Genomic DNA, 27,194 nt, shown 5'->3' on the forward strand with positions numbered 1-27,194 from the left:
GTGAGACAGATGTCTGCAGTGGTACTTAACACAGGGGTAATCACGTCAACAGCGGCCTGGCCGCAGACCCCTCATCCCGGCTGACTCACGGACCTACGTCCCGACAACTAAAATAGACCAAACCAAGCCCGAAAAACCCCGGCTGACACCCCGACTCGACCCAACCCCCACCGAACGGCGCTTACATGCTTCAGCTGCACCGAACACATGGCAACGCTTAGCCACGCTAAATCTACTATTCACAATCTGAGCCCGGAACGGAGCTGGAGTCAAAATATCACCTCCACACGACGTATGGCTAATCAGAGAGACGGCAGCGCACCGCGCCGAGACGCGTCTTACACCGAGCAGCTCCCACGAGCCTGAGAGTCATTAAAGGGCGATCAGATTTAAGTCACCTGATCAGCAGCATTGTCAAAGACGCTCCGAATGAACGCGAGCCCGCGTATCATTTGAGATATAAGGAGACGGCTCTTCTTTACTAGGACGTACTTTGTTGTGCAATGATGTGTGTGCCAAGGTAACATTCCTGCAAGTGCTAAGTGGTGACTGGTGCCCTTCCTCGCCCACTCCCACCACACACACACACACACACACACACACACACACACGCACAGGAGAGTCTGGAATGTCTGACTTTCCACGAACCGCTCACAGACTGGCACCAGCTTCAACTTAAGACCCCCCGCCCGCCCCAATCTCCCTCTCTCCACCTTCTGGGAATGTCATAACCAGGAATACAAAGGGCAGTATGTGTTGGTGTGTGCGGTGTGTGTGGGTATATGTGGTGTGGGTGACCAGCCACATGAAGCATCATTCCCATCAGGGCTGAGAATCTCATCTCCTGCATCCAGTTCAGCTGCACGTTCTAGTCTGGTTCAAAGCAAAGCAGCACTTGAGCACAAACCACATAAGTACACAATCACTACATTACGGGGACAGCAAAAAAAAAACAAAGAAGAAGAAGTAGAAAAAAAAAACAACAACAACACTTTAACAATCAAGCCGGGGCGCACAGGGTTTATGTAACTGCCCTAGGTAAGCCAGGTTCTTTGACCCAGTCAACAAAAGCCAAAGGTGATGGGATAATCTGGGAGCGTGGGAGTGTCCAACCTCACACTACAGAGAGGAGGGATTATTAATAAGGCTGCTAAACCTGAAAAGAGAGACTAACAAGGTGCTGAAGTGGCTGGGGCATGCCGACACCAGGGGCTGAGCGATTCTCGCCTATATTATTTTACGCCTCTCCACACTCATTTGTTATCCTGTGGGAATGAGATAAGAATCTCGAAGATTATCATTTTAGCTGGAAGTGCTCTCAAACTTGTATTGAAGAGAACGGACAGAACAGCTGAAGTTAGTCTCGTATACTTGTTCATACATAAGCGGCAATAATGCAAAAAAAGGTGGCTGACTGACTCCTTCGCGACTGAGAACTTGAGGTTTCTACTAGAATAGAGAAGCCCCTCATGTGTGCTTTTTCCAGTTACAGCTGTCAGATCTCATTTTGCTCAACTTCTTAATAAACGGCTTCCATTGTGGAAAAAAAAAAATCCACCGGGGAGAAATCTGCAGGCCTCTGTGACCAACAAATAATTTATGGCTGTTTGGGTTCACTTTTACACACAGTGCCTGACCTAACTAACCATAATTTACTTTCAGAAGAAAGAAAGAGCAATAACAGCCTTTAACAGCTTCACATCTCTCCGGGTATACATTTAAATATGACTGTGAAGCCTGCATCAAGGTTAAGCAAAACCCTTCCCGCACTTTTCGAGCGTTTCTATTTCTAGGTTACGAGGACTGACGTGCCAGCTTTGGTCACGGAGCCACCCGTTTACCACCAGGTGGAGGCTTGTTGGCCGGCTGTGCCCACTTCACAGCTGCTGGAAAGTTTACATACAGAAATCAAGACATTCCTTCAAGCAGTTTCCTGGACAGTGAGGTCCAGAAACCCTCGAGTGACCACAACCGAGAGGGTCACGCCACGCTGCAGCAATCTGATTCCCCGTCATCCCCGCTCTGACTCGAAAAGCCGTCAGCAGCGACGGGAGCAGCGGCACTGTTGCAGTGAAGGGCAGCCATATTGGAGGTCCCTTTTATTGTATAGGACAAATAATAGGCTTAGAATCTCTCTATTCATATTTTTCAGGGAGCGCGAAAGAAGAGAGGCGGCGAGGATTGAAAAGAAAACGTTCCATTTGGAATTTCATATCCAGGCTTGGCCAGCCCTTTTTAAAAAAACCCCTCAGATGTGGTTTTAAGAGAAATTCATTGTGCGGAACTGGAGCTGGCAGGGAGCCCTCCGTGGAGGAGACACTCCAGTGTGTTTCAGCATCGGGAGCCAGTGACTTGGCACAGACTCAGAAAGTGGGGGGTGGGGGAGGGAAATGGGACATTTCATTTTTGTTTCTCTTTTTTTTTTTTGTTTTTGTTTGTTTGGGCTTTTTCTTTTTTTTTCCTGTCTGTCTTTCCTGAAGTCGCGCCGATGTCTGCTCACATCCAGTCCAACACCACCAGCACTCAGCCATGGTTGCTAAGCATAAATTTGAGTGTTTATATGCGAGTCTGTGAGGAATATGGAGTCACTGTCCCTGCTATTTTGCCTTTTTAGCATCACTCTCCCTCTTCCCCCCTCAGCACAGCTTTTGTACTCAACTCAATTATACCACTTCTGCAGAGTGGAGTGGAAAAAAGGGAAAGCAGGAATTTTATAATAATCACTTCCCACTTCTGTAATTTATATGCAATGAGGACTCTTCCTGCCTGCAGCTACAATCAAGTGTGTAGAAACCATGTGAGGTGTTTCACAAACAGCTGGGGAGATGGCAGCTAAAGTGGCGGCTATGGATTCCCATGCTGCTAAATCCATTCACTAAGAAGCCCTCCTCACCCTGAAACCCAAACCTCACCTACTCATAAGATTTTCTGCACTCTGGAGGAAATAGATGTGCAGAAAAAAAGTCCCAGGATATCAACAGAGGAGACAGGGAAAGAGGAGGCAATGCATTATTCTGCGATTATAAGCACGAAGAAAAACAGTTACTGCTGAATTTCACCCACAAAGCGACATCATTACAGCTCGAGTTATTATTGAAAATTAACACCAAATCACAGCGAGGGAGCAGACGCTCTCCTATGATTGATCAGGATTGTCTTTGGCTGCTTTTTTTGTCAACAACAATGCATCCTTAGCAAAGGACTAGATCTTGGAGACAAAGCTCTTGCCGAGGCTGAACGTTGGAGCAAACAGTTTGGGTGTGCCTGAAATCTGACAGTCGCCCTCAGACCAGGTGTTCTCTCTCAGGTGTGTTTCTGCACAAGCTGTCCAACCTTTTCCCAACAAAAGTGAGCAAACATTCCCCTGCAGTAGCTTCGCAGCGCAGTAAAGTACAAGCATTGTACGGCTCCCTTCTCCTCCCTCTTTACCAAAACCAGTAGAGACCAACCTGAGGAAGCTTAAATAAATAACCAATTACCATTCGCAGAGCAGGTTGAACCCTACCAGCTTCCAGTAGAGTGCTAAAAATGGAATGTTTTATTGGCAGGATGGCCCCGTGGCCAGGGGGCTTAATGTAACGAAACCCAATTAATGGAGAAGAAAGCTGGGCCGCCAGCGAGCGATGGAGCGCCACGCGCCCAGGGTAATGAGACGAACAAGCGGAGCCAACCACAGGGACAGTAGCGGAGGAGGCTATGAATAACAGGAAAAGCCTGCCCTGGAGAGAAATATACATCTGCGTCGCCCCCCCAATCGCTCCCTCACTCTCCTCCTTTCGTTTCAATCAGAAATCCTTCGGTGCTACTAAGAGTCCAATAGTTGAAATAAAAGAGGCGACACTGAAGGCCAAAGTCACTTGACACAAAAGGTATAAACGATGACACAAACTTGTGGAATCTGGTGAATTACCCACGCAGCAAAAAATAGGAACGTGCCATATACTCAATTTTATGCATATAGTCGCTACGTAGCAGCACGAATTTATCAAGTGAGCAACTTGTCATGCTGTCCTCTAAATACCCGTGTTGCACCCACACAGACACGCGAGCCATAACATTTCATATTTACACACATGACTGACACATGCCACTGTATAAACACGGAGCACACACGCACCCAACACACTCTCGCACCAAAGGCACACACAGGCTGTGCACACACACACACATTTAAAATATGTTCATGGTGCAGGGATCAGGGACAGCAATAACCATGCATCTAATGAATTTAACACATACATGCTGCGTATGAACACAAAGGAGCTATTAACAGCCAAGTATCTTTCTCTCCACTGCTATCAAGCGCAAGTGAATAGGACGAGCTGGATTACCCATCATCCTTCAGTTGGCATGAAGACCGTGTGCTTCGAGCAAACCATTCATGCTAGCTCTGACTTTCTGAACGTGCAAAAGGAGATAATTTGTGTGAAATGTGCCTGCCCCAGATGAAAAGACTTTATCCGCTTTTTAAAGTGTTCAACTCTTTAATTTCTATATGTCGCGGTGCTATTAAAAACTGAGGAGAGGAAAAGGAACAGAACATTAGAAATGAATCAGTTGCTATTTTTCTCCTGCGTTAAGCTACAGAAAGTAGGAACAGTGACGTTGTGACAACAGGGAGTCTGTTTTTATAGAGCCGAGGCTTTAAAGAGGCGCATATACAGGAGGTCAAAAGGCTCCAAATTTGAAGATTTAACAAAAGACCATGTGAGGAATCATTATTTACAATCTTACTGAAATTGGGCTGTGATTACATAACTATATAAGTTAAAGTGAAGGAAAAGGCACGCATGTAAAACTAATTAATTCCATAATATACTGGTTATCAATACCTCAACATGCTGTGAATCTAAGAGTTGGATCCAATTTTCTCCAAGCAAAGAACTTTAAAACGTCATGAAAGGCTTTAACAGGCTTTTATGCTGAAGTAACCGATTTCATTTTGATATCGCAATCGTAGTAGTCAGTGGTGTAAACTCTGACAATCTCTCACACACTTTGTTTTTCTAAAAACATCATGAGGTAGTTTTTAGAATTCCACAAATTGTGCTGTGAACTGTGATGATTGACAGAATGAAATAACTGATGTCTTCTAAAATTAGTCACACAGCGAACTGTAGTGATAACAAACATTACGAAAATACAGTGTTTAGGTTCAACCTATGCTCTTCCACTGTTGTGTTTGCAGTGTGTGTGTGTGTGTGTGTGTGTGTGTGTGTGTGTGTGTGTGTGTGTGTCTGTGTGTGTGTGTGTGTGTGTGTGTGTGTGTGTGGTGGGGGTGGGGCTGCTGCTCTGGCAGAGCCCTGGGCGAACCGCAGGATGCTCACCTTGCGTCGGGGCACAGGGCTCATTATCACAGCAGGACCTGGTCACATCAAAGGACTGAGGAAAGGGCAAACATTCTGCTGAAGTGCCACTGTCAGCAGGCCTGCGAGCACACACGCAAACATGTACACAAAAAGGCAGACCGCACACACACTCGGGCACCCACTAGGCATCTGTGCCCCACAAAGATCAGGGCTGCTCTCGGTAACAACTGCTTTGGATCGACTGAGGAAAATCGCAACACCTAGACAAACACAGACAGGTGGGATCCGTCACTGTGCGTACCTCCCGAAGATCTGACTCATAAAGCGTCTGCCTCATTTACCTGATCAGCTGTGTGCTTCAAACCAGGAGGAATGTTAATCTCAAGGCCCTGTGTGTGAACTCACCCTTCAAAGCTGACCACAAGAAGAGAAAACGTTCGGTGCACCTTTTCCTTCTCGAATCAATCGGCATCCCTCACCAGAAACTATTTATAGCAACCCCGCTGCTGCATTAACACACTGCATGATTTATCATTAGAAGCCAGCTCTGGTCTGCTGAGTAGCTACATTCATGCCAGGCGCCGCGGCGGTGCCAACATCCACATTCAACAACAACACTCCAAGGCCCTGCGAGATGTACACAAATAAAATCGCAGCACAAGCTAACCTTGTGCGGCTAGTGTGCAGAAACCTTAGGCCTCCATACAATACCCACAGACGGGGAGAAATACACAGTGTGGAACGAGAGGAAAAGTGCTGATGAGTTGCCTTATGCAGGAGCTTCATGCATCCGTCGAACAAGAGCGGATTTGCCTGCTACACCTAGATAGTGTTCCCCCCCTCAGCTTTCGCCCAGGTATTCTGGGCATGAATGGCTGTCAGTTTGGATTTGGGAGCTCAGCGTTGAGGGGGGAAAATAGAGTCTGGTGGGGGTCTTTGTGTGTCTCTACTTGTGGAAATGAGCGCGAGAGACAGTACTCTTCTCACTAAGCCCCAGCAAACGCCAATGCAAAATTTCACATTACATCAACAGGAAAAGAGGGGAGGGGGGTAAATATTAGCACCGCGAGGTAGCCATCAAGAGGTGGATGAAGGTGGGCACGGAGCGGGCTGTGGAGCCACTGCTGCATATGCGGAGAAGGTTTTCAATGGCACACACCAGGAAAACGTGGATGGGGAGGTGATTTGAATGAGAGCTGCTTCTGCCTGAGCTGAAGAGAGTATTGACCTAGTTTTCCTTCTGTATTTCACTCAGACAGATGCACCCACCCACATGAAGTGTAAGAATAGAAAGGGAAAAAAAAAAAGATGGGTTAGTGAGTCTTTACCATTGATGACTTAATGAAGAAAAAAAAAAAAGGAGAACAGATGAGAATGAGGGTGAATTTTGTAAAGAGATTCAGTTCAAGTGAGGGTTCAGTAAAGTTATGTAATGATCATAATTTAGGGTAAGGTTATGTAACGCGTTACTAGCAGCAGGCCACAAGAAGCCATCTTGCCCCAGGTGTCAAGGACACCTGTGTCCTGGCTTTCATCTGAACTTTTGGCCGAGCAGTCACATTATCGGTGCTTCCAAACTCAAAGGCATTTGATCTCTGGGACTTCCACAGTCATTTCTCAGGCCAGATTTTCAGTATGCTACAGAATACACAACTGAGGCGAGGCTCAAGCCACAGTCTGAGGAGCATTCACGGTTGTGGGATCGCATTGCAAACCTTTCCTCCCCTTCACACTATTGAATGCACAACAATACCAGCAGCGGCCCACTGTTTGGGTGCGATTCCACGTTTTAAGGGATTAACTGGTAAAGACTACCAACAACTGCCTTTCATTGTGGAATTAGTCATTAATCAAACCACACATTTTAGGGTTTCTTTCGAGGCAGGCGCACACGCCCCTGCTAAGATCTGAATGGCAAGCACAAAGCTATTCAAATCTGATCCCCGCCGAACAAATGGCTTTTCTCCCTCCCCGCAGAAGCACGGAACACTTAAAGAACCTCTCCAAGGATCTGATCGGTCACAAGAAAACTCCGCCCCATCAATTAGCTTTGTGGCAGGCTTTTGTGAGCTTTAACACAAACAAAACAATGACCATGTACAACACGACAGTGGACAACGTCTGCTTATCCCTCAATACCTCTAAAGAAATGGTAATAGAGAATTTCTTGAGCACAAAAGAGACTTCTTAGACTCGGGGCATATGGTTACAGCAACATTATAAGGTACACTCATGCACCTGACGCCACAAATGCAATGATCAGCCATATAATGGACACAACAAGGTTTTAATTCAGGTCTTAGCTGGATTTATTCATAGCAGCTACTCAAATGTTTAATAGAATTAATTATCAGCAGAAAATATGCGAGCGTCTACTTTGATCATCTATTCCACTAAACATTGAAACCCGAAACTGGATTTTTTTTTTTTAGGGATTTAACAATGCAAATATTACTAAAATTCAATTTAGGTGGTCCCGACCCCTTGTTGAATGTTTGAAAACTCAACAGCTACACTGAGAGTGGAAAAGCTTCCACGGTTCCAAAGCAGAAAATGTAATTGGTATTTTTGTCAATGAAAGCTAAGAGTCTTTTTTTATATATATATATGTTTTTTATGTTTCAACAGTCAACATCTGGAAACTCATTTCAAACTTTCTATCCTCTCAGGAGGAGTTAATGCTAGGTTTACTTAAATCTGGTCATGTTCACACATCTGTGCATTCCGGGGCAGTAGAATTTGTGGCCATGATGGCGTTTGATGGAACACGGTGTTACAATCCCAGAGCTATAATAAGCCGGTGTTGCTCTTTCAAACCACAGCAGGGGCTGCACGATGAATCCGGTGAGGATTTGTGGCCAAAGGTCAGATATTCATTGTTAACTTATCAAATCAATCTCAAACATAACTTTTTATGTATTGTTGCGTCTTTTTAAAAAGGGGCATTGTTGATGGGAGAGCTGCAAATGGAGAACTGACGTGTGGGGAGGGGGGCTGTGGTGGTGGGCACTCCTATCTGCCCCTACGTCTTTCATCTCAAAGATAGGGGTACAGTGGGGGTGGATTGATTTGATGTTTTGATGCATTGTTTGATGACGGGCAGCTCAAAGTGGAGGATGCCTCTGTGATGTCTCTCCATTGGAGGACATGAAAAGCGTCACCTGGCCCCTGAGCCGAGGGGGCTACGGCTGATAGTGGATTTAAGGGCTCCTGCTGCGCCGGACGGTGGCTCCATTCACGCCACATAATCCATTCAGCGTGACCTTTATATTTTTAGAGTCAGCTCTACTTCTCCGTCAGCCTGCCTTGCTAAAAACAATCAACGGCATTTAAAAGGTCCCGGTCGACGGCGTTCTGTGATGGCATAGCTCATTTATTTAATGTGTGCATCCTATGAGGGAAATAAGAGACTTCCATCACCGACCGAGCTGTCCAATGATCAAAGAAAATACCGAGCACAAGGCAAGCTCATCAGATGAACAAACACATTCTTGCTAGATATCTTTGTGGGTTTCATCATCCTGCATCAAGTGACTGCTGGGGGAAAAAACAAAGCCTTGTTCTCATCCCTGTGACATCAGTGCTTACAGACACGGAGCAAGAGAAGAATCAAAGCATGGCCAATCATATATTTCCAATTAAGCTGTCCAAAAAAAATGTGAATCTGTCAATTGTTCCAGCTGCCCTCTTGCCCATCCTTCAATTAATTGCTGCCGTAATGCCCCACAAAGTATATGAAGGAATAAAAAAAATAGACATAAATAATCTCAAGGCAGTATTAGTCATACACTTCCATCTCCTACCACGTTCTAGATTTGCCTAAACTTGGAGCAAACATAATTGGGATAAATCTCCACAGTAAGCCACATAAAAAAGCAGAAGGGTGTAAATTGTTACACTGCTGTGTGTTACGACACTGAAACAGTTGCTCAGATCAGACGAACTGCAGCAGCAGGGAAAGAGCAGCATTCAGCTCTGCTGTTTTCCTCTGTGACTTGGGGCCACTGAGTTTTTCTCCAGCCATAGTAAATTGGGCGCCTGGGGCAGGAGCCTTGGCCGAGCTTGCATTTCGGAGCCGACTGTGGAGGGCATGAGGGATAGAGATATGGCACTGGAGGGGGGGGGGGGGGGGGGGGGGGGGCACAGGGCGTAGATGGTGGGGGGTGGACTGGAAGCGCAGTGGAGGTGACATTACGCACATGTTTTAACACAAAAGGGACCTGGCTCGTTAGCACGCTAACTAAAGAGCTCCATGGCAATCAGCGCTCCTCATTCTCTCTGCTCTCTCTATCCACGTCGTCATAAATATGGCTACATCTGCAAGTGTAATCACTCCATTGTGCTCTGATTTTCTGCTCTGCTGGGCAGCAGCATGGCAGCCTGCTTTTCAGCACCTCTCCCCTCTCTGCAACCCCCCCCCCCCAACTGCATCCCCTCCTTTCCCTCAAGTGCCCTCGCCTGTTCCTGGCTACTCCTTTTGCCGGTGAGGCCGGTGTGTCTCACAGATTACAGAGCTCTGGTCGCTCAGGTAACAAGAGTCACTAATCTGGCTGGGGTTGAATTACACATAATTGCCTCGGCACTGTGATTGATTTCAGCCCTGGAAAGGAAAAGACGATGCAGCCCCCCCACCGCACCCCCCCCCCACCCCAAACCTCCCCACTGCCTCCCTCCCTGCCTCTCTCCAGCGTTCACGAGCGGCAGCCAAGACTCTCCATCTAGTAGGAGGCAGGAGGCTTTGAAGAGATCAAAGCCAAGGCCGGGAGCAGTTGCGCGCCCTGGGAATACGGGAGAGAGGCTTTCTGCTCCTCAGCCCTATTTTCTAGCGTCATGTTGGATTGCAGCTGTATTGCATTTCGCCAGTTTTCTTAATGCTCTTGGTTTTGACTTTGACATCAGTGATCCCCCTTCGGTTTCTTCAAAAACAAGGGGGGAGGAGAAAAAAAAAAAAAAAAAAAGAGGGGAACGTGAACGAGGAAGAAAGAAGGGGCGAAAGGGAAGCGAGGAGAGGAAGGGGGGGGGGGTAAAGAGATCTACAGACTGATTTTTATTTTCACAACTCCATAATTGGCCAGTTCAAAGGAGAAGGGGAGAACGTAGCATTTGTTTTCAATTCTGCTGCCGATATGAAAGGAGCGACAAAGTTTTATGGGTTTCCCAAAAATTAAAGACAGCTTTTTTTTTTTCGCAGTCAAAGAACAGGGTGTTTTTTTATGGCCAAGACCACACAAAATGAACTGATAGCGAAGCCCTCCTCTTTGTCCTCCCACGGAAAACTCCAGTTCTAGATGACACACACGTGTGTGTGTGTGTGTGTGTGTGTGTGTGTGTGTGTGTGTGTGTGTGTGTGCGTCTGTTCACATGTGAGTTTGCATCTGACACCCGTTTAGAGTATGTGTTGGAAGCCGTCAGACGAACACAGAGCGGTTTGATGTTCGGCGCAAAAACACAAAAGCAGGCACGAAGAAAAAGAGCGGCAAGCTATATCCATCTACTCATTTAATAGCTCAGCTAATAAAGCCTGGTGGCGAGAAGGCACCCTTTGTACTGTAACTATGCCGGCCCTATACCAACCTCCTACACTGGGGACCATTAATATTTCAGCGCTGTCAGATACACATTGCATGTGTGAGCCTCTTTAGCACTCACACCCACAGCAGAAAGAAATAATGAGCTTCTGAAAAATATGAAACAGCAAAAAGAAAGGAGGGAGGGCGAGAGCACGCCCAAGACTGACCAACTTCATAAAACAGTGCAGCTATTGATCATAGCTCTATTTCTTAGCTGGACAAAGTGAGGGCTGTTTGAGTTTCTCTGAAGTCTGGACACAGCCAGCAGGATTTGTAGCCATGTTTCACTCCTGTGATCCTATTGTTCCCCTCGCTGCAGTTTACTAGCTGGAACACTGTTCGCCTCTATATAGACCTAAAAGCTGTCAGAATGAAGTCAATACAGCTATTCATGTTTTAACTCATTTCATGGCTGTGTCAGGGAACAGTGAGGTACTGTGATCAGCTTTAAGGGACTACTGTCAAGCACCAATGATGGCTTAAAAACTCAACTTGTGCAGCAGGGTCATATAAATTGTATTTGAGATACCGCCAATGAGCCTAAATCCACCTCAATGCATTGGCTTTGAAATGTATTCCAATTTGCATATTGCTACAGAGTTGAAACCGAGTTCCCGAGAAATCTCATGTTTCCTTCGCCTACTGTTCTCTTCTACAATATACAGTCATAAAATAAACAGCAGCAGCAGTTACAAGAAAACACTTCGAAAATGCACGCGCTTCCATGTTCTCTACATTCCTGAGCCATCCTTAACAGAACTACACGCCCAGAGCTAGGCATGAGGGACAACCTTGGTGAGGCCCTCGACTGACCCCTGGAGATCAGCGGCAGCCTGCTGGTGAAGAGTGAAGCCCTCTGAGCAGGTGTCGAGGGGTTTGAACCAGCGGCAGCCGTTTCCACAGAGGCCTGACCGGCTGGCCCCAGGCAACACAGCCTGGAAAGCGGGGCTTCAACCAATTCAGGGGGGAGAAACGGGAGTGAAGAAAGTGCCATCCTCGAGGAGCGCTTTGCTTTAAGCAGTAACGCGTGGCTAAAATAAACATCAGCAGGGTGTGTCAAGTGCGTGTCTGCATGTGATCCATGACGCTGTCGAATGCTTTCATCAAACAGATTGAAACGCGAGCATTTCCAGTGGTTTGAATGCTTATTTGTGCTCATTTCCTCATTGGCTGTTTCCATTTCATTTGTATCGGGCATTTCTTTAAAATGGAAATCAAGTGAAATTAGATTTTTTTGGGGGAGCTCAACTGACTGGATTTTTTTTAAATTATCTTTTATTCAAGGCATTAAAACTTTGTAAATAAAAGAAAGTATGTCAAGCCCCCCCCCACATACACACATAATCCCGCAAAAAAAAACATTAATTGCAGGATTGGTTGGTTTCTCTTTACTTCGTGTCTTAGGCATCAACCCATATCTCTCAGTCTGAGCGGACGACTTCTCTGCTGAGCTCCATTAAACAAGATGAAAACATCGATAAGATGATTGCAGCCACATGGTCTCGCTGGCGCAGTGCATATGGAGTAAATGTGTTAAACAGCGTCACTGTGCAGAGAAGGACTGAGGGAAAAAAAAAACCTTGGCGTTAATGGGACTGTTTATAAAACACAAGGACTGGGCAGCACTACAAAAGCCTGGGACACAAAGTTTTTTTTTTTTTTTTTTGTGGTGTGAGGCCCCTGATGGAGTCCTTCACATGTGTATGCACATAAGTCACCGAGTGACAGATTCGCACGGCAGATGACACCGACGTCAGCCTGGCTCTCATCTGCATACAGCTAGACCGGATGCATGTTCTTAAATAAAGCAAATACGGTGATCATCTCTGAACAGTTGAATGATAATCTCCATTCATGTCACAAACACCTTGATTTGATTTATTTTCCCAATAAAACGTACATGTCTGCGATGAGCTGACAGTCAACTGATCATATGGAATCCAGCTGCTTGAAGGCAAAATGCTACACTCAGCTGCAGTAAACTTCACACAGCATGTCCAGCCTGTAGTGAGACTTAAAGGAAGTACTGAAGGTGCCATAAGCTGCCATCTAGAACATTATGTGTGGACACGGAAGGCCGCTGGTAAATGCAGTGTTCTCCTTAACAGTGATCTTCCACGGTAGTGCTGGGGGCATGAGCTCAGGACACACATGGCACTGAGGGACACCAGAGCGGTCCTACCAATCCCGTTAGGTAAGCCCGGGTTAGTGATTCCACGCTGCGAGACACTGGCTAGCAGATCCGTCACGTTCCCACTACATCAAAGGGAAGTGCAGCTCTCCAGCCCCCAACCACCACCCCCACCCCCTCCTTCTCGCCATGAGGATCTTCAAACTGAGGGTCCAAAGGGAAAAAGAGTGCACAGCAATGGAGAAGGAGCTCTCCCAAACTAACCCCCCTCCCACCATAACAACAAACTGAGCTTAAAAAAAAAAAAAGAGAGATCAGCGATTTTATTCCGTTTCGCTCTCCGAGCTGTTGCTCCGACTGCTCTAATTCAGCCAGAGATCACAAACACATCTTCATAGTCAGGTGAAAAACTATCAGCATTTCAAAACTATCAGCATGTAGCAATGTTTTATTTATATCTCGTAAACCAAGCATTTATGGGTTTACTCCGAAGATGTGGCAGGATGTCATGGTCTTTGGGATTCGGGGGGGCACGTGTTTAAACCCATAGAAGAGGATGTACAACAGGAGCTTTGTGGTTTTTACTAATGGGGATGCATTTGTGTGACAACTGCAGCCTGCTCTGAGGATAGATTTTGGGTCATTTAAAAATATGTCCTGCCCATCACACGCATGGTGATCTTTTTATAGAAGCTGTCATTTCTAAATCCTGCCCTGGGTTTGTGAGACTAAACAGCAACCGATTCAGTGATAAAGCAAAACCCCCTCAAAGCAGTGAGCTTTTTCTTCTCCACACATCAAACCCGGAGTGATGACGTAGGAATTGCTTTGAAGATCATACTTTGCAAACATTTTGAAAGGTTTTATGCTAATTCTGACCAAAATGGCAAAAGCCTGCTTTCATTTGTCAATACAGTCACAAAAGGAGACGCCAAAGGGAGGATTGTTCTCTGTAGTCTCAACATTTTTTCCTAAGCTTTAAACACTGTATCTCCAAGTATGTAAGAGAGTAAAGATAAATCATTACATCGAGGCAACGCGCTTTACATTTAAATATGATACATTTAAATAAGACCAACATGAAGAAATATTAAGAAAACGCACTATTTCCTACCGGAGTCACACAGTGACCAAGCTTTAAATGGATCTATTCATTGATACTAAAAATATCTTTGAAATACATTGATTTGATTTGTAGAAGGATGGAATGACCATAAACACAAAACCTTTGAAGCACGATTCTATTGTATTAGAAAAGAATGAAAACCATTTTTTACTTCAATATCCACTGGATAATCAACACATAGCTACACGACTGCTTATCAAAACATATTCTAAAAATATTAATATCACTTATTGCCTGCATCTTAATCATTTCTGATATTTGTTTTTTTCTTAATGAGACGGTCGCTTATGGCTGGCGAGCCACTGACACAGATTTCTTTGGTTTGGAGGTCTGATGTGCTCTGGTTTAAGAATGGCGGCAGTGAAAACATTTCTTTGGGTCTACAGGTATCATAGCTGCTCCCAAAGCATTTTGATATACTATATAAAAACTGATCATTGGATCTGAAGTGAATACCACAGGGTGGAACTTTTTCCTTTAACAGAAGGGGAGATCTTGACTCTGATGAGGAAGTGAGGAACAGCGCAAGTATATGTAGATCTATAGATAAAATAATTGACAAATGTTCTTCTACAGCCAAATACACTGATGTCTGTGAAGTGCTTTGATATGCAAAGAAAAAAATACTTACACCAGCTGACTTGTTGCTATTTACTTTTACCATATACAATAATGGAAAAAAAGTCTGAACAATGAACGCCCATCATAAGCAAACATAACAGTCCCCAATTTTAAATTAAAAATCTAATAATTTCGTCACACTCAACAAAAAGATAACACAATGCTCTCTTGTTTTTTTTAGCGAAGCATCCAGATCGAATGAAGCGCTCCAGAGTCATTGGACTTTTCACTGAGAATAACCATAAACTCCACATTCAGAAATAGCCGTGGCTTTACATTAACATCAGTGTATTTGTAAAATACCAGTGACTCTTTGAGGTAGTCAGTGTTTACGATTCAAATGTATTTTTCAACTGGCATCTTCACACCAGAATGCGAGCTCCTGTTGGGGAGGAAGCTTATCAAGCTCAAAGTCCTAAAAATCTGCTGACAATCAGCAACTCCCAACAGCTCCGTCGTGACTGGACGGCATGTGCAGGAATGTCATGGTCAATGGAAATCAATCTAAACTACTGGGATCGGGGGGCGGTGGTGTGGCTGGAGATGGAAGAGAATGAAAGGGAGAATGTGCCTTTGATGTCAGTGAAAACCGATCCCAGGCCTGCAGATACTGTGGCTGCGGTGGCCAGCAGCACAGGCAGCAGGCTGACATCAGTGAGAAAGCCAGAGGACTCAAGTTCCGCGATCCTTCCAACGAGCCACGGCTCGTTTTTATTGGATAAGTGAGAGAAACGTATATAAAATGACTACCGTTATATTGAAGACAGGGGTGGGGGGGGAGAGCAGCCATGGTAAATGAAATGAAAGCGGGGCTTTTAGAAGTTTTGGCAGCAAGTCCGCCGTCTAACTGCCTGGGCTAATTCATCTGCACTGAGGGGTAATTTCCTCTCACACACTCAGCTGGCCTCCATATAGACCTCTACGACCAACACAGTACGACTGAGTACGATGACTTAATTGATAAAATTGACCATAAAACAAGCCAATAAAAGAGAAATTGGAAAGCATCACACCCCATATTTCATGTACTCCCCTATTTGTAAAACCGACAGGGTGAAGACATGAGGTAATCACCATCGTGTTTTCTCCACAATGTCACATACTTTCACCCGGTGCAACTTTGGCAGAGGGTGAGGCAATGCAATTTTAACATCATTCCATGATAGAGTTGCGTGTGAATGAAGTTCCTTTATACACAGCATGTGGCATCTGCCCCCGATAATCACATCTGCCTCCAAAAACCGATTCTTACAACAACACAGGACTCCGATTTCACAACTTCACCCTGATGAAACCGACTCGTGCGCCGCTGCAAAGGCACAACAACCGAGGGATTTCGGGCTCTTCCGCACCATGTGCGAGTGCTTCCTGAGCCGAGGCACAAAAATCACAGACGGCAGACGCGAGGCTGGTCCTCTTCCCAAAGTGTGATACAGAGACGTGGACAAAACACGATTAGAGTGGACAGCTGCTGGTGCGCCCTGCATTTCATGTCTGCCTCGAGAGAAGAAATTTGCAAACGGGACAGACACAGGAAGCCGGCAGTGAACGACCTGCAGCTGGCCTGAAATTAATACCGTAACAGGGACAGTATCTGCAACACACGCCACCTCTCTTCAGCATGGCGAACTCCTCTGCCTCAGAGTCCTGAAGTTGCCTTTGGGCCTCGTCAGTCATGCCGGGCTAATCAGAGGCCTTACTTGATGCTTGTCTACATGACCGAAGATTTTAACATGACAAACACTGTATACAATGAATGAATCTTACAGATGTTTCTCTTCACAAAGCATGCTGGTTCATTCCATCTATGCCTTCATACAATAAGTAAAGATCATTTCTCATATTTTCTTTTATACCTGAAACACCTCATGCATGAGGAAAAAACCTCAATATAAAGCATTGTTTATTTTTTAATTTAGTAATAATTCACAATGGTGATTGAATTATTGTTTGATTTCAAAAGCATTCAAGGCTTTAACATACACTGAACATCCCCGCGACTCAGAACAATATCTCACATTTTAATGGATCAACAACCAGCAACCGCAGGTAATAATTTATATCGATAAATGGAAATGAGAAAGCAAACGTTTGCACATGAGAAGCTTTGAAACTGATATTTTGACTTGTTTGATGACGAGAGAAGAGCTTGTTCTGCATTTCAGCTTACTGAGGTGACATAATGATGAAATGCTGTCAACTTTTCACAGCACTCTGATGAATGAATCATTTAATATTGGTTTGTTCATTCCAAACCCATTACCATTCCCGGTTTAAAAAAAATAATTACTAGTATTTTTAAGTGTTGAAAAATAAGGACGTTTGTCCCAAACAGTTTCACTGCCAGACTGAGGATCAGTAAAGCAACAAGTTTCTTCTTCACTTCGGCCTCCTCGATCTGAACGCAGTATACAATAAATGGCAATATTTCACATGATTTCTAAATGGCGTAGCCATTTAACTTTGTTGTCCAGTGCATTGATATTGACAATAACGTACTCATATAAAACCTGAACAGGTGCGATTTGAAGTTAAACCTCTGCTGGCCTTCCTCTCAGGTTTACTCTTGGCTCCTATCCAACACACGCTCGTAAATAAATCTTGAAAACAGCAGTGCTTTGTATCACAGAACTACCTTTTAATGCTTTAAAAAAAAACAAAAAAAAAAAAAACGGAAAGGGCAGGCGCCACACTTAACCAATTAAGAAAAGCAATACAAATATAATTCTCCCGACTCTTCGCTGAAAACACAACAGATTATAGAGACATTTATCCATTCAAAATGAACGCTATCCCCGTAGTAAATATATCCTGCCGACTCTTAAATCGCTTAAACTGTGATGTTTCATTTAGGTGCTGATACTTTTAATGTCCCGTTTCTGGCAACAGTTCACTGTCAAACCAGCAGTACTCGATGTCATGAGATGATTGAAGTTGAATCGAAAGAGTTGAGACTCACCGTTCTGGGCATGGGCGGCGAGAGGGAGCCATTGTTCATGTAGGAGTCGTTGGTCATGTTGCTCATCATGATGTACCCTGGGTAGCTGGGGTATGGATGGCCTTTACTGTACATGTCTTGATGTTTTCCTAAAAAAAAAAAAAAAAAAAAAAAAAAAAGGAACAAACAAAAAAAAAGGTGGGGGGGGAGGTTGGCAAAAGAAATACAGATTCATCATACAAAGAATCACAAAACTTTATAATGAGCAAACACCAGAACTGTTCGTTTACAGAGGGGCTAAAACCATGAATTCCAAATGCGTTTCGGCCATCAAATCGAACAAATAACACCAACAAAAGCTGAGCTCAAAATTCACCAGCCCATTTTGATGCTGTAATGATATCGCTGTCTATCGCTTTAACCTCTGCCCTATTTTGCCGCGACCTTTTGTTTGTGCCCTTTCTTTCCGACTTAGTGAGGAGGGTCGTATTATACAAGGGAACAATGGATCCCCTCTGTGCCAATTAGCACCAATTAGAAGAACATACAGACTGTGTCAAAACAGGAGACGCCCCAACTGTTCCTCTATGCCTTTGACCTGCGAGAGGGGGGGGGGGGGGGGGGGGGGGGGGGGGTTTATACAAGAGGCCTCAATGCAGCGCCAGTCGCCACTCCACTGAGCGCCGCGTAATAAGGCCGGGGGGCTGGGAGTGTTTCTTGTATACAACCTGATGAAAACGTGGGTCTTGTTGTGAAGAAAGCCAGTGTTTGGTGTGAGGAGGTCCTACTCAGGAGTGAAAGGGGAACAAAGGGGAAACACACTCCTCTTCAAAGCCCCAATGATGACCCTCTGCAGCGGGGTCACTTTACCACAGCAATGAGCCCCAAGCATCAGCAGCATGTTGATTCTGACACCCGGAGAGCCCATACAGATGAGCATAAGTTTTATTGATTCCAGACACAGAGATGAGGCAAGAAATAAAATTTTGCATGATTTTCAAGTGGAGGCTTGCGGTATATAATAGCATGTTCTTAAAATGAGAGGAAGTAACCGCTTCCCTCCTTTGGACCAAGCTGCTCTTTGTTTTCTGCTGGCACCCTCATCTGTGGAGCAGGTCACAGGCAGCTGTGTTTATGAAGGTGTAGCATGTCCTGACTAGACTTGGATCAGCAGAAACAGTGGCTGTGATAAGAAAAGGAGTCGCCGTGTGACTGCGAGCAAAACGAGGCGACACTTAACCACACCGTCCACTCGATAGCAACTTCTTCAGCAACCGCAAATTATTCCAAATAAATATCTGGGATTGGACTGCAGTTGAATTGCATGCTGGCTGTCCAACAAAGCACGAGTGTTTACCGAGGGCTGTGTCACTTACCATCTTCCGGATGGTCTCTGTGTTTTTCATGATATGAATCTTGCGGTATTTGGGACTGTCTAGCTGCCTGTGTGAGAGAAAAAAAAATAGAAAGGAAGAAATGATGGTGAGTGAATCAATTAGGAAGGCCTTGAAATGCACAAACACCCAGGCACGGTCAGACAGCCACAAACACTGCTGGGACAAATGTCGTCTCTTTGCTCATGTCCAAAGCAAAACAACCTCACACACTCACTCTCTCACACACACACACACACACACACACACACACATACACACATCTCTATCTATACAGCAGTGATGGAGCAGTCTGCATCAAAGCTTCAGAAGAACCACTTAATTAAGCTTCATGTCCTTAAGGAGCTTACAAATTAACTTGTTTTCAGGACCATAGGTCCACTCTCATTTTCCTCTCTCAGTTTAAGCCTCCTTCTAAATTCAAATAAAGAGGGAGTATTTGTGTTGGAAATTAAAAAAGCTCTGTGCAAAGCAAAATAAAATTGTCATGTAAAATAAATAAATAAAAAAAATGCAGACATTTTATTTTTTTGGGATATAAAAAAAATAATCATCTGCACTTTGCACATTCATTTCCTCTCTCTTTTTTCCAATCAGAATTGAGAAGAAGACCTCTTTTTGGGAGTTCAGACCCCTCAGGATGGCTTCAAGCTGAGCGAGGGAACTTCACTGGATTCCTAATTAACATTCAGCCTCAGTCTCGTGCATCTCCAGGACAACATTCGGTGGGGAACGTGTATAGTTTTATTCAGGTTGTGGCCCCCTCAAAATATTTCATCAATGCTTCAGTTAATAACAAAAACAGCCCACTAACTTCGAGATGGGGGAAGAAGCTGCAGTCTGCATCCTTGGGTCAGTGCATGGGTAGAGGGATGTAGGGAAAAAAAATGATTACAAAACAAAACAAATTTTATCTCATGTTCTCACTCAGCGACCGGTTATAAAACACCATTTTGTAAGCACAGAAAATCAACGATGACAGTAATTATTTCACAAACATTAACAGTGAATTGTAAATAATTCTTCTGCCAGATGATTCAACCACATTTACACTGACAATGGAATCAACACATCTTTCTATATGTTTAGGATTTTGCTCTCATGAGGTAATTTATTTTCCTCTTGAAGCCTTTTCTGTCTAATCAGTGGCAATATAGTCACTGTAAATATTTTTCTCATCCCGAAAATATCCAAGTGAATTTTAATAGACATGATTTAACAGTCAGTTCAAAACATCACACAGAATTAGCACAGTTGTGGGGGAAAGAAATTACATTGTGGTCGAGACAAAACTGCATAACATTGGTTCATAGAAGAATTCGAGAATATAAATTATATCATTAGCCAAATAATTTCAATCAAAGGCTAAACAGATTTCTGCACTGATATTGCAGCTGATGAGGTTATAGAGCACCAAACACAGCTTCAGCCTGCCTTCTCAGGCTGCTCACAAGGCCCCAGTTACAACATTAGAAAGCTTTTATTTGATCACACAAATTTCCACATATATACATAAACTACTGCTGTCACATGAGGCCAAGTGAACGTTTGGGCCTGTGGTGTCTCTGGTTTGATTATTGAGCGTTTGCTTGTGGTTTGTTCAGAGAAAACGCTTCAAAATTACCAAATTTAGAGCTACTATTTTTTTTTTGATAAAAAATAAAACACACATGAAGTCAAAAACAAATGTATATGTTTCAGCCTAAATACAATTTTAAGTAAATTAAATTTACAAATGCGTTTTTTTTTCTTTAGAAAACTGCACAGAAAAGTAAAGCTCTGCTCGAAAGGCAGGCACATCCTCGGCCTTTGGAAATTATCTTTATCACTGACAATTGGTCAACTCAAAGCAAGGATGCAAAACGCCACACGCCAAGCGGGTTTGACTGTGATTAAATTGGGGAAAGCCCTTCAGGTCGTGGGCTGCTGCAGCCTGGTTTCCCCTCTGTGAAGGAGTTGATACCCACCTTCTCCTTCATCATTCCCCGAACACACTGCGCTACTCACGTCGTGGCTGTTGCTGTTGGGACTGCTCTCTGACTCGTTGACCAGAGACGACTTGATGTCCGCCAGGTCTCCCTCCTCCTCCGAGTGGCTCAGCTCGGCGAAGATCTGCTCCTTCTGCGGGTCCCCTTCGTCTTTGAACGGGATCATTTCGTCCGTGGCGCACAGCTCCGGGTCTCCGCCGCCGCCGCCGCCGCCTGATAACTGTGGCATTTTTTCAATGAAATGTTTCTGTCTGTCCGCTCACGAACCGGAGACGGCTCCGAAACTACGGAGGGGGGAAAAAAAAAGTCCCGGTGAAATCCCCCCGAAACGGAGTGCGGGGAGAGCGTCCCCCCCTTCTCTGCGGCGGAGCGTGGACCGTGCGTCTGGGAGAGGGAGAGAGAGGAGGCGGCGTGCAGACACGCTGCCGGTGTGTTTTCACTGAAGCAACAGGAGGACGGAGCCCGATCACCGCCACCACATTCAATTTAAAAAATAAAGCACGTCTGTCAAACTACACGGAAATTAGAGTCCGGTTCACGACTCAATGTCATGAGGAAAACATTAAAAAAAAAAGGAAAGACGAACCACGAGTTAAAATTTCATCACTAGTTTTTCAGAACGCACACAAGCCATGTTAAAAAAAAAAGACTTTAAAAAGTGCATTAAAAAAAGTGGTAAAATATTTCCTCGGTGGTCCAGTGAAGAGGAGGATGCAGGCGTCCTTCAGAGATGAGGAATTTAAAAAAAAGTGTGCTAAAAGGTGAAAAGGGTAAACTAATGGATGCGTAAATGGAGCGGTTTGAACGCTCGGACGAGACCAGAAAGCAGCGCAGTAAAAAAAGCCGTGATGCTTAAAAATACATCCTCAAAGCTGCTCGGATGTGGAGGGATAAAAGCAAAAAGTCATAAAAACAAAAAAAAGAGGGAGATAGAGTGTAAAAACGCCACGGACCGACTTCCCACTGCTCCCCGCACTGCTTCCACAGTGTAATGTAACCAGTGTGTGTATGTGTGTGTTGGTATAATGTAGCCGCGCTCCCTCCTCCTCCTTTTTCTCTCTCCTCAGTCACTGGGAGGAAGGAGAGATGAAAGGAAAGCCGGGGCTCTGATTGACAGCGCACCGATTGACACTCCTCCTGAGAGAGAGATTTATACGCAGCTCACAACAAATGGGCAGACAGGAGAGGAGGAAAGAGAAGAAGTGGCGAGAACGACACGCGCTCCGTGTGCGCTGCGTTAAAACAATTAGGAGGAGCATAAATTAGAATGGAGGAAGAAGGAAAAGGAGATTTGGTGTGTGCCCGCGAAATAGGAGAAATTAAATTGTATGGGCAATACTGGTATTTTCTGCAGTAAATACGTAGAACAATTTAACCCCTTTTACTTGTTTGAAAATAACATTCACACGGATTTATAAATAGCATAATTATTTATTCGGTAATATTTGAGGTAACGTGTTTAATATGCTTTTGTTTGTTCTCTCCGTTGAATAGCCTGGTACAGACATCACCTGAGGTATCAGTGTGTTTTTGTCCCACGTTTCCCAACTGTAAACAGGCATTATATTGGTGCCATTCAATCAAATTATTGTCCTGGCACATTGGCAAGATATTAACTCCATATAATGGCTTCAGGAAATAGCTACATACAAAGGTATTATTATATTTTCATTCATGATTTGCACACACGCACACAAACACACACACACTAGACAGCTCCAGGAACGGCCGACCAAAAATAGTTTCACCCAATTATTATTAGAATAACACTTAATTAAAAACGTGTGAAAACAGGTAGAAGTTGTGTGTTTTGCTGGTGAGAAAATGCAGGGAAGTGCAGTTGAGAAAACAGTCGCGGTGGAAGTGGCGTGCCTTGTGAGTCTGCCTGTGAGATTGCGTGAGAATCAAAGTTGGGATGGGGAGGCAGATCTTTATAAAGCGCGGAGGTGGGGTTAGCGGGGCGGAGCCGCGGCTGCCTTTGATCTTGCGGCGGCTGGCTCTTTCATCCCCTACTCCCCCCGCCGCCGCCGCCGCCGCCGCCGCCGCCCGGCTCTTCCCCTCCACCACCCTCCCTCCCTCCTTTTCCTCCAGCTTCCACCCTCCCTCCCTCCGCGCGCTCCCCCCTTCGCCTTTGTATGACTAAATTTGGCCCGAGTGTGGAGTCGGGCCAACATTTCCACGTGTGCGTTCATCCCAGCTGAGAGAGAGAGAGGGAGAGAGGGAGAGAGGGAGAGGGAGAGAGAGACAGAAAGAGAGAGAGAGAGAGAGAGAGAGAAACAGAGAAGGGGTTCTCTTCCGGGTAAGGAGACAGAAAAAAAAGATCAAAGGCTTTTGGGTTTTGGATTGAAAAGAGTCGAGACTGGCTGCATACCAGAGGATAGCGGAAAGCGCGCAGGCACAGACACACGCGCAAAAAATACGCACAGACTGAGAGCGAGTTAATTAAAAAGATTTCACACAACAACAACGAAAACCTTTCATTTGAAAGATCTTTTAACACTATATTTCTTCTTTCTGTCCCTAAAAAGAAGAAGAAATACAAGGTGGAAATCTGGCTGTTTTCCTTTTTCCCTCTCTACTTTTACGAAGTGTGGATTCTACCTTAGTTCATTACAGTAATTTAATTATCCGTCACTTTTTCTGGCTCCTTCTGAAATGATGCTACCTACATTTACCACAGCCCTAAAACCATGCTAACAGGAGCAACCTCATTTCCTTTACACGTGTTTTTCTTTGTGTGTGTTCTTCAGCATTCACCTTGGATATGGTTTTAAATCATAAAATTGGAAGAAAGAGGGGGAAACTAGAGAGGAAAAAACGATTTTGGTAGCATTAAGGCCTATTAAGATACTAAAAAGAGACAGTACAGGCCTGCAGGGCCTGCTTTAAGAAGTGAAGAGATTCAAACTGTGAAAAATGAAAGAGATTATATAAATCACAAGTCTAAATGATTCACGTTATTTTCTTCGGTTTATTGGCATTCAGATATATGCAAAAATACAACATGTACCACTTTGTTTGGCTTGCCAACCTCATTTTTTTAAGGTATGTTGCAAATTCCTAATGCTGTTACCTTCATGTTATCTTATTCCAAACATGAGTTTGAGCTGATTAAATGCTTTACTTCTCTATGTGGTCTCAGGTGTGGTGACTTTTAAACTTTAATAAACGCCACTTTAGCTAATCTGCTTGAGATTTTACACTCACAAAAGAGGTTGTGGAAGAAAACAGTCACTGTGGCACATTACTTGTGATCTATAATGGTATGTAAAATGTGTAATGTTTGATCCGATATATAATCCACTATTTTGTTTCATAAAATAATGTTTCTTTCTAAGTTTTATCACCTGTATTCTATAATGTCACCTGTTTTTATAATTATCCAATGTGCTTTATCTTTAAATAAAAGTAATTGAAAATAAATTAGATTTTTAGAACACTGTTGACATTCCATTTTTTTTTTACTTTCTTCACATTTTTTTTCACACACACAAAGAAGATTTAAGGTCAAAATTTCAAATAATGTAAAAGAAGTGTTGAGATGCACAAATAAATTCTCCATAAGCTTAATAAAATATCTAAATGTCTCAACTCCAGAAAAAACCCCAGTAAAAACAGGAAATAAATTGTATTTAAGCAATTAAATTGTGTGAGACAATGAAAGAATTACAACACGCAAACATAGAGGGAACCAGCAAATCGCTATTTTAATATGAAACTTGCTGAAATTATCACATCATGAAATTTAAATGGACATTTAAAGAATAGAGAAAACAAGTTTGGATATCAGTTTGATATTTTGCATGTACGGAAACCTTTTCAAAATACTGTGATTTTATATTCTGGTCTCGTAAAGGGAGGTACAGTATGTGGAAGTCATAAGTTAGCGGAGATTCATTATTTAATGGTTTCTGATGAGAGATCACTGCACATGAGTCCACCCTGGTGATTAAAAGGCCTCAGAGGAAAGGACTTTTTTTCCTCTAGTATACTTTAGAGTCATAGACATTTCACCAGCTAATATAAATTTTATTTTTAATCTATTGTTGACTATCCTATGTCGAGTGACCAGACCGATAAGAGACTAGCACAGGTAAAGATAAGGTGTTTGTTTGCTGTGTAATAATTCTAGTTTTGCGACTTGATGACAAGGCAACAAACAGCATCCTCTCTAATGAAGCCGCTGTCAGATCCACCTAACACACTTTCCCCTGACATCAAACTACATTATGTTCTCCAGCGAGGCTCGATGCATCACGGCCCCGTTTGTTCAGATAACCAGGAAAGTTGAAGTGGAGAGAAAAGAGAGAAAGGGAATAAGGGGAGGAAAAAAAACAGAGCTACATTAGCATTTCTCTCCTAATGAGTTCATAAGAGTGACCCCTCTGGATCTCACATGAAAAGGAAGATTTCCTGCTGCGCTGTGACCTGAATTCAGTTGTCTCTCACTTTAGATACTCCATTTTGCATGTTATATAAAGGAAGAAATATATCTACAGCATAATTTATCACCAGTGCATTTCAATTTCTTATCACCCCTCCTTTAACATCAGTCGTCGATTTCAGCTAGGAAATAAATATATTAATGGTCTGCACATTGTGGTACGATCCAGAGTTTTGAAGATCATAATAAAGCATATTTAGCATATTTAATTTCATATGCAGTTTTTTCCTCCTCTTATAAAGATGGGAGAGCATATCAGTTTAGCATACAATGTGAACTGTGTCAAACAAAATGGTCTTTGTTGGAACAATATTCAGTCAAGGTTCTCTTTAGATCTATTATTATCTCATCTTTTATCTGTTCTATTTTCATTGCAATGCATAATACTTCAAACAGAAATTATCCTAATTATCTACCATACCCTCAATGAGCACAGTGTGTGTTTCTGCATCTGTGTGTGATATGGAGCCTAGTCGATGTGACAATTTGTCAATATCAGATTATAAAATCACTTGCCAGGTGATTTCAGCTGTGAAATTGTGACTCTGCTGTCTATTCCACCTGCTAGTCATTCATAACAACTTCCTTGATGTAGAAATTACAGCTCTTGCGCTTGCAGCCATTTTCAAGGAAACGACAGGAAACAAACATTAAATTATGATGAAAAGAGCGTGCAATTAAAGCTGAGAAAGACACCATTTATCAAAGGTGCAAATCAAAACTGGAGTAGGTCCGAAGTGAGTGATTATTGGTGCCTCTCCTCTCTTTAACTGGTAGAAGATGAGTCACTGTCTTGAAGGGAAGGAAAGTGTCTTCAGGGTAATGTAAAGGAAGAGAAGCGTAGACCTGTGATCTATTGATTTATGACACCTTCTGTCAGGAGGCTGTCTCAGACAACCTGTCATTAAAATGAAATTATCTCCCTGATGGAAAAGGAGGGGAATTTGTCAGCCTATGTATATATTTTGTGTGTATCTGAAAGGGGAAATAAAGGAAGTGAGACATTACATTTAAGAATATGGGCAAGACAACAAGCGTCAAGACACTCATGCAGATTTCTGTGCCGTGGCAACAAATCTGTTTTTTTTCCCCCACAGTCATACTACGAGCCTAATTTGCATGAAAATGTAGTTTGTCTGCATGAATTTGACTGAAAAACCAACAGTTGTTTCCACAGCTGCTCTGAGCATGCAGGGGTTAACGGTAATGTCGTTATGGCTATTGATCTGCAAACTGATATATTTTAGGATTTCATCCAAAACACAGGAGTATTTCACCTGAATGTTGAGGTGCTGGATTGGTCGATAGAATCACCATCGTTAATTCAATGAATCCTCTATTTACCATCAATATTTTCATAAACTCTCATGATAATCAGACCAAACTGTCAAGGCACCTTTTAAAGAGCAAAAACTTTCTGATAGATCAATAAAAAATTTGACACTGGAGCTTTTTTATTCTTGTAAAAAAATGTTCTTGCAAAATTTCACTCGATATACTTAAACCATCCACACACATTACAATCTAGAGACTCCTTAATTGCCTTTTAATGTGATTTCTACAAAGCAGCACTAAACTCCACCCATCTATTCTTAGCAGTCAGTGATGCTGGCAGAAAGGGAGAGTTGAGGATCACGTTTCATCTCAGAAGTTCGTTCTTCTCCAAGGTAAGA

At 43.6% G+C, this 27,194-nt stretch overlaps 1 protein-coding gene across 6 annotated transcripts in view; it reads right to left on the reverse strand.

Annotated features, from left to right (window-relative positions):
* lef1 (lymphoid enhancer-binding factor 1) overlaps nt 1-22,536 on the reverse strand; it is a 42,046-nt gene extending 19,510 nt beyond the window's left edge. Inside the window, exons 1-5 of one of the 6 annotated variants that reach the window (XM_030093244.1) lie at nt 22,533-22,536; nt 21,097-21,328; nt 19,904-19,936; nt 19,072-19,138; nt 17,717-17,844 (exon numbers count right to left, since the gene is read on the reverse strand). In XM_030093244.1, the coding sequence (XP_029949104.1) occupies nt 17,717-17,844; nt 19,072-19,138; nt 19,904-19,936; nt 21,097-21,306 (438 nt within the window). In that variant the 5' untranslated portion in view covers nt 21,307-21,328; nt 22,533-22,536. Of the gene's footprint in view, nt 1-17,716; nt 17,845-19,071; nt 19,139-19,903; nt 19,937-21,096; nt 21,888-22,532 lie in introns of those variants that run through there. The other 5 variants (XM_030093245.1, XM_030093248.1, XM_030093247.1 and 2 more) reach the window with 5 other exon arrangements.
* Between the last annotated feature and the right edge of the window lie 4,658 nt (nt 22,537-27,194).

This window comes from Salarias fasciatus, chromosome 6 (assembly GCF_902148845.1).
Source record: "Salarias fasciatus chromosome 6, fSalaFa1.1, whole genome shotgun sequence".
Lineage (NCBI taxonomy): Eukaryota > Metazoa > Chordata > Actinopteri > Blenniiformes > Blenniidae > Salarias > Salarias fasciatus.